Raw genomic sequence first — 8600 nt, 5'->3', positions numbered from 1 at the left:
GACACAAGGTTCCAGCCCAGGATGAAGCCACAGCCAACTACATTGGAGGCCAGGGTCATGACCTGTCCCACTGCTAGTGGGGCCAGGATATTAGTCACCTGATCTATCCGCCTCATGGTTGCATTCATTCCTTTTGTTAAGATCAAACACACAGAGGTTAATGAGCTTCCACTAAAGGACTTTCAGCAAGGGTAGAAAACGGAGCAGTACCCGATTTTCTGTGTAATTCGAGTATTTATCAAGCATAGCCAGTGATGCAAGCCCATGAAAAACATGGAATACAATCCAACGTGAAGAAAACAGAGAGCGAAACTCCTCACCAGCGAGGTGACCTCGGTTGTAGCCTGTGATCACCACAATCCAGTCCCTCTGAATGGCAATGGTCAGCGCTGTGCTTGCAAGGTTTGCCACATCTGCCAGGACGATCACCACCGTATAACAAACCACCTTGTGTAAGTTTTGCGACGCAACATGTTACTATGATAGCACAGAGTAGCCACAACCTCAGAAGCAGAGACAACAGGGACACAGGACAGAGGTAACAGCAGCAGCAATAACTCCTCTGTGTAACAATCATGGTGAGTATTCTGTTTGCAGATCAACAGGATATCACGTTATGAAATGTAATTATTAGTCAGATGTGTGGTGTGTACTCACAGTAAGCCATCCATCCCAGATCTGTTCAATCCTTTGCTTATATGAGAACACTAACATGAGCACAATGCTACATACTGTCACTGAGATGTTCTGAATGAAAAGAGACGCATGTGCAACTAAAGAGGGGACAAAAAAAAAAACAGTTTTAGACTCTCAGAACATAGATAACATATTTTGTAAAAAATGAATGCTAGCCTTGACGGATATGAGTCAGTGGCTGTGAACCTTGTGCCTTGAGTCCTGCTAGTGTTGAGTCTAGCTATCAAATCAGGGACTGATTTACACCTGAGACATTGGGGGGAATACAATTTACCACCTGGTTGGATAGGAAACCAGCACACTTCTGGGCCCAAGATTGAAATCCACTGATGTATATCACTGTTCTCTTATGTACTGCATGGTAAAATGTTCAAATGTGAGGGAAATTGTTACCTTTATTCCTGGGATTGCGATCAACCCAGTCGCCAATCAAAGCCCCAAGCAGGAGCACTGACCCAGCCACTACCAATCCAAACACTGCAGTCAACAGCAGGTTACGTCCGTACAGCTCAATCAGGAACACAGAGATAGCAAAGTGCCACATGCGATCGCCCTGTTTAACACAACATAAAAGGTCATCATTATATGTTGCTTTGAAAGAGGGTATCTATAAGTTGTCACACACTTTACAGTGAGTAAACCACCTTGCAGTTATTTAAGTTTTGCCGTCTTATCTATTTCTCCAGGGATCAGTTTCTTCAGGAAATGATTCTTACCCACATTGACAATGCTCCACTGACATAGATGAGAAACTTGGGACCCTTGAGGTAGATAAGAGCTGAACCTTACGAGGAAATGCATGAAAATCGAATAAGCATAAATTACATTTGCTGCAAACACAGTGCACAAATTCTAGTTGGATTAAAGTTGAGTTCACCTGGTATACTCCTAGGTTTTTTAGCTTTTTTTCTCGCATCCCTGATGTCGTCAGACTCAAATTCGACCACAACCCCACCACACTGGGAGGCATCTGCTCGCTGGGACATCGCCTAGAGTAGGATCGTAGGTCCAACAAACTGTTGAACTTGTCGCACTCTAGTTCCATTGAGGATAGTACAGCATTACAATACCGTATGTCACAGCACTCACTCACGTAGATATTTTGAGAGACAGCTTAATTTGGGTTGTCATACTAGGTTACTTTTGTTATTGATGACTACAAGAATGTTTAGATCACTTACGGGATTACTGGTTATTTACTAAGTATCATACTAGGAAGCAATCCTAGACCAACACCAAAAATCAACATATGACAGTACTGTAGTAACTAATTAAATACAGAATTTATTTTTCTTACCCAGCAAATTAATGCAACAAAAATTAGAACACCATGTCATTTTGAACTCAACAAACCGCTTTAACCTTCTTAGCTTGATTTTAACACCTCAGTATTATTAAGTGCGTCACACGTAATTTAATCTGTCAAATCAGATTTTTTTTTTTTTTTGCTCAAATATACCAGAGGCATAAATAATCGCTGCAATGGGTCAATAAATCAGATTACAACAGAAAAAGCATATCAACAACAAGAGTTGGGTATTTAGATATGGCAATATTGAAAGTAGCATTAGTGTGACACCTTGCATAGCTCTATAAATGCAGTCTTAAACTGACAATAATTAAAGCGCTCATAAGTCAATGCAGGGTCAGTCGTCACCTTTGTTCTGATGTTACACTCAATCCTTGCCGTTGTTCCTTGATGATCTTGTGCCATGTATTCTACATTGGGATGCTAGTCTTTCCTGAGAGCTGGAATTCAAGCTGTAGTAGTTTGAAAGGCTTAATAACATCACAGTGTTCAAGTGCACCATTGTATGAAAGTGCCAGAAAAGCAGAACAGGCAGAGGGACAACAAAGGCAGCCAGCATATTCCAAAGCACGTGACACTGGGGAGACAATATCACTGTCCACCCACACCACAAAAAGGACAACTGTGTAACTTGTATGACTCAAAATACACACACGCACACACATGCGCATGGCCAGTGAGGACATGAATCCTCACACACACAAGCACAGTCCTACTACTCTCATACACCCACATGCACTGTTGACGTGCAAAAACGCTACATAAAGGGCACATCACGCAACAATACATCACTCTTCGAACTCGCAGGTAACAGAGTGTAGAAAGCAGATAACTATATTATATGAACATAAAAATACAATATTTCTACAAACATCAGCTCATGCGGCAATGCTTGTACACATTTGTGCTAAATTCTTGAAAAATATTGTGCTTGATATTGTTTTGGAAAATTAATAATGTGCTTATAACAAACCATTCAGAAAAGTTATCCATCCCTCTTTGTTCTTTCCCATTTACAACATCAACACAGGAAATTAACTTTTTTCTTCCTTTAATAAAATTTTAACACAAATCTAATATTCAGTCCCAGCCTTTGGTAATTGGTTAATATTTTTCTCAGGGATATTGTCCAACATTGATTTGATCTGGCTGTGTTTACATTTCCTTCCCCAATATAAATACAATAGTGTAAAGTAAGACAAATTTGATTTGTTTTAATTTAGCAAATATACTGAAATTACAGCTGCTACTGCCAATACACTATAGTAGTGATAATGTAATTTGGACTGTAATAAAATTAGAAACTAGCAATAACATACTATACAAAGAAAGAGGAAAAAAGGAAAATAACCAGTAAAAACTTTTCTTTGCCCCTTTCTTTCTAAATAAAGATAAAAATTTAAGAAGTTATTAAATGATAAAATATCTCACGCACTATTGGCAGTACTGACCACCATTCTGATTGAACAGCAAAAAAATTTTCAATTACGATTCTCCATTACAGAGTTCATTTGCATATGGGTTTTGATTGTGCCTGTTCATGATGTACTTCTTCAGGAAACCGGTGAATCTGTAGAGAGCCACAAGGGGAATGGATACAATAGGAAGGACAGATAAGAGGACACAGATAACAAAAACCCATTCTGGATAGTGCAGAACATCAGCAAGGGGGAAGTTCACCTGTGGGGGTAATGGAGTTGTAAGTCAATGTATTTTTTTCACTTTGTGCCAGATTTAACAAATTCTACTCAGTGATGTTCTAGAGCTGTAAAACCCGCCTTACATAATCTGGGTTCCAGGCATTATAAGTTGGTCGTTGTTCAGCCCCAGTCACAACGTATGCAACAAAAACCACCAGTAGCATGAATGGGCTGATAAAGCGCCAAGTAGCTTGCCAGTAGATGTTCGGCCTCCGACCTGTCATCCACTCAAGGTCATCATTAAACCTGTGAGCGCAAGGAAACACCATTTCAAATCATTCAACTATGTTGTAATATTACAAGTACAGCGATGACATGAATTACAATATCACCTATTTATTCCATAGATATATACTACACTGATGATCTCAAAGAACGCTATAATGAGCAGAGGCATGGATCCCACGTAGCTGTTGAAAATCTCCAGCCAGTAGTTTCCAGATCCCAAAGTAAAGATGAGAGCCACAGTAAAGGAGGTGAGACATATTAACCCTATGAGCAAAAAAGCAAAATATAAAGTTTCTGGTATGGTTCCATTCTATGATAATTAATATGTCGAAGGCACTAATAAGAAACCTTTACACAATCTACCTGTGCCTGTTGAGGTAGATTACGTCTACCCTAATGAAAGTAATTTGAAATCCCCGAAGTACATTACGAAGCAGATGTTAATCCAGATGTCACATTTTTCCTCACATATAAACAAATTAATTGCAAGGGGACTTAATTTCACATGGAAAGAATTAACACAGGAACTAATTTTTCCAAAAGGCACATTTTCTTTGCAGCAGCAGGTGGTCTTTTTACAGTACAAGTTGACTTTTGTGTAAGTGTGTCATAACCACTATAATCATATTACACACTACAAACTAGTGTTGTCAATGCCCCAAAAGCAATGATTGCAAATGCCATAGAAAGTTCTTAGGGCTTTCAGTTTACCTGTGAAAATCTCCTTAGGCATCCAGGGTGGGACCACGTGCAGGTCCAGCAGAGGGGTAAGGACTCCCTCTAGATTTCCAAACATGGAGGACAGGCCAAGACTGAAGAGCATTACAAAGAATAGGACCGACCATACCTGAGAGCATGGCATTTTTATCACCGCCTCAGTGAACACAATGAAGGCAATTCCAGTTCCAGAAGCGCTCTACAGGTAGGATGTGATACGTAATCTCATAAACAACCTCACAAAACTTTGTTTAGGAAACTGTTATCAAAACAATTTTTATAGTAACAGATGTACTATACCTGGTCCAGGAAAGTCTGTAGATTGCAGGTTTTTAGACCGAGGCTTTCAACCTCTGAGGGATCAGTTGTATTGAGATAGTTTAACCAGTGATCATAGTTTTCAAGAGTTATGTTTTCATCCGCAATGTTAAATGCATTTGTCAATCGTAGTATGTTCCTAAAATCAACAAGAAATCAAATCAGTCAGTTAATGCAACTATTAAAAACATCACTTATGACCATAATGAGTCTGAGTGTTTCATATAATGAACTGATTTTTAATTTTTGACCGATTCTGTAGTGGTGTATATAGTATAGTCACAAACGTCACATTGCTTTGGGGCCTGACAACTTCTAATGGAATAATCGTCAGTTGCACATTTAATAATACTGCATAATTATGGAGCTGGATATACTGTACTATTGCAAACCATATTACCTCAATGGTACATACCAATTTCGGCAATCATTGTAGTTTTCATTTGCTTTAAATCCAAGAATGGAAAAAATAGGAATTGACGCATATATCGACGTAAAACTGTTCACACATCCAACGATTAGGGCATCTCTCTCGCAATTATTCCTGCAAAGACAAATCACTATATCAATTTTGGATTTTTTGTTGTTGTTTTTTTTGTTTTTTTAATTCTGTACATCATACTGTGAATGCAAACAGGTTCAAATTTTCTTACTTCTGAGGATTATAACTGGAAAAAGCAATAAGTCCCCCAAAGGCCAAAGACAAAGAGAAAAAAATCTGAGTCGCAGCATCCAACCAGACCTTAGGATTCTTCAGAGTTTCCCACTGTGATGAACATATTATTTTTTAGTTAGATTTCAGATTTCATTCATTAAATCTTGTCATGAAAACATTTCAATAAGAAGATAACTGCAAACTTACTTTTGGAGTGAAGAGATATATTAAGCCATCACTTGCCCCAGACAGAGTCAAGGCTCTGACCAAGAAGATGGTCAGAACAAGATATGGAAAAGTGGCTGTGACATAAATAGCCTGTTGAAAAAGTTTAGACATTGATTTAAAATTTAATATCCACCTCATACACATGCATTTCATGTGCAGATTTTGGTAATCCTTCCTCTGAATTCTGATTTGTAAAGCATCAGCAGGTTATTTTTGAAATTGTGCTCCCATGAGCATTAATGTTGGAGAAATTTTTAAACGGCTCTAAACAGTTTGAGTTGTTGTCACTTGTGTAGATGATACAGGTGGGGAGAGTGAAAGACCCATGCTCTACATTCCCTTGCCCTCATTGCCTAATGCAGCCTCTACTAGGGTCCATAATACATGTGAAAACTCTATTAAACTTCTTGTGCAGTATCACTAGTGGAGTCCTGCAAAATTAGGATCCATTTCATGTGTCTTTTAGCTCATGTCAATCTGTGTGAGGAAAGCCAGTGTTACTCAATTGATACAAACTTTTTGCCATTAATTACTGGTTTCTGGGCAGTAAGATATAACAAATAGTAGTAGTAAGATATAACAATAACAATGATTTTTAGCATTACATGAAACAGATAAATTACCTTTCCAATAGTCTCAATTCCACGTATGAAGCAGATGTACACAAGGCACCAAGCCGATGCAAGACACAACACAAGCCACCACTCTAAGGACCCACTGGTCTCGATGTCTGATGTTATGTTCAGTGTTTCACGATACCAAAAATAGTTCACCGGTGAGCTCTTTTCACATTCAGTTACATAGCCTGTATCCAAGAGATTATATTATTATATCATGTTTGGACTTTCTGTCTTTTATTTATTATTATTTAGCCTTCATATTATTATGATGTAAAAATTACCAGTATGATTCAAGTTTAATGGGCAGTCCCTCCAGGGCAGTGGACTTTGAAAGGAGTGGAAGAAGTACCAGAGGACCCAGGCCAAAATCATGTTGTAGAACAGACAAACTAGGAAGGATACTAACATGGAAGCCACACCTATGTATACATGTAGATATTAAACATCAAAAATTAATTTACAGTAGAGGTGGCAGGGATCTCAAGGCAGTCATAGAATTTTACTCAATTTTATGTTCTACTCTTTATTCACCCATTTTGGCATCTTGATTTTCTGAGTGAATTCCATAAAGGGTAAAGTTCATTGATACCGAACCCTCTCACCTAAACCTCCCAGATATGGAGAGATTGAGTTCCACACTCCGACACTTCCCATGCGGAGCCGTTGTCCGATGGCCAGCTCCATGTGCAATAGAGGAAGTCCCTCAAGCACCAAGGCAATGATATATGGAATCAGAAACGCCCCTTGAAATAAGTAAAAATAAATTAAACAATAAACATGACTTTTTCAGTAGGCAATTCACTTCACCTTCAAAAAAAAAAACAACAAAAAAAACCATTGACATTGCCTTTAAGGTCATTCAGTTTCCAATTACTGGACATTTTATTATCACCAGTCAGTGCTTTATTTGCTCTGACTGTTGATCAGATAAGATGGGGAAGGGGGAGGCAAATCCATGACATTTTACAAGAGACATGCATGTGCTACAGTCACATGATCATTGATCTCTCCCTATATTATAATCCCTCTAGTCAGACATGTTTCTAAATTGCCCTTCACTGGAAAAATAAGCATGCAGGCTGTAATTAGTCATTTTTTTGTATCAAAAAGCAAAGGAAACAAAGCAAAAAAAGAAGAGGATTAACTGATTAAGACATGTCAACAGTCATATAAAAACCTTTAAAAGTATATGTGGATGTAATGTCTAAATTTGACTGTGAACATAATTAACAGCGAGTTGCAGAGGTACACAGTGAGAAGAAACTGGAAACAAATTATAAGATTTTTAATCAAGATAATTAGAAAGTTTATCTTGAAAAGTTGTATGATCAAATTCATATTTCTTCATTTTCAGCTAGAAACATCAATGCTGCACAGGAAAAATAAGATAATTAATCAGGGTGTCATATCCATGCAGTTATATCCACATCATATCTTCAACCATGTCTCAGCCATTCCACTCATTGCCATTTAGAAAGTAAGAGAATGATGATCAAATAAAGGCTAAAGAGAAAAATAAATGTAAAAACAAGGTTCAATTATTGTGTTATTGTGCCACATTGCAGTTTGTGTTTGAGTGTACGTCTGAATGCTGGCATAGTGGGAACATATTAGTAAAACAGTTATCCTAGAAAGGTTGGTTGTTATTTACACAACTTATTTTAAAAAAAATGATAGAAAAAGATAATTCAGTTTTTAAAAAACATTTAAGAGCGTTTTTTCCAGTTTCTCATTTCGTAGAGCCTTTGGACTGTAAAATGTGTTTTTGACAAGGAAAACCAAGTGAAAAGCCAGATTTTTGCCAGACTGTCCAAATTTACTTTTTGTGTTAACATTACAAAGGACATTGTAAATGAAATGCTCTTACCTCCACCATAGATTTGACACAAATATGGAAATCTCCACACATTACCAAGGCCCACAGCAAAACCTATGCAGGTTAGCAAATATTGAACTTTATTGTCCCATTTTGGCCTTTCATTGATATCTTTCTGCTCAACACTTCCAGCGTCTCTGTCCTTCACTTGTTCGTCCCTTGTCATTTTAGTATATTATGAAGCAAGCACAAATCTTCTTTGTCTGTCCTTTCCTTCTACTTTGTCGAAAGGAGAACCCGGTGACTTGTTACC

At 37.9% G+C, this 8600-nt stretch overlaps 2 protein-coding genes across 2 annotated transcripts in view; both read right to left on the bottom strand.

The window, feature by feature from the left end:
• LOC120783973 (solute carrier family 40 member 1-like) overlaps positions 1-2137 on the bottom strand; it is a 4635-nt gene extending 2498 nt beyond the window's left edge. The window contains exons 1-6 of the mRNA XM_040117380.1: positions 1574-2137; positions 1413-1480; positions 1090-1249; positions 658-773; positions 321-447; positions 4-130 (exon numbers count right to left, since the gene is read on the bottom strand). Of these exons, the coding sequence (XP_039973314.1) occupies positions 4-130; positions 321-447; positions 658-773; positions 1090-1249; positions 1413-1480; positions 1574-1682 (707 nt within the window). The 5' untranslated portion in view covers positions 1683-2137. The remainder of the gene's footprint in view (positions 1-3; positions 131-320; positions 448-657; positions 774-1089; positions 1250-1412; positions 1481-1573) is intronic.
• Positions 2131-8600, bottom strand: LOC120783652 (sodium-dependent neutral amino acid transporter B(0)AT3-like). Its single transcript, XM_040116769.1, has 12 exons — positions 8339-8600; positions 7074-7214; positions 6753-6890; positions 6475-6656; positions 5831-5941; positions 5622-5734; positions 5384-5512; positions 4951-5107; positions 4645-4849; positions 4038-4197; positions 3789-3951; positions 2131-3685 (listed from the first exon to the last, which is right to left on the bottom strand). Exons 1-12 carry the CDS (start codon positions 8511-8513, stop codon positions 3491-3493), a joined length of 1869 nt encoding a protein of 622 aa, XP_039972703.1. The 5' UTR covers positions 8514-8600; the 3' UTR covers positions 2131-3490.

The sequence above is a fragment of the Xiphias gladius genome, chromosome 22 (genome assembly GCF_016859285.1).
Source record: "Xiphias gladius isolate SHS-SW01 ecotype Sanya breed wild chromosome 22, ASM1685928v1, whole genome shotgun sequence".
Classification (NCBI taxonomy): Eukaryota; Metazoa; Chordata; class Actinopteri; order Istiophoriformes; family Xiphiidae; genus Xiphias; species Xiphias gladius.
This window is presented reverse-complemented; position numbering and strand designations above follow the sequence as displayed.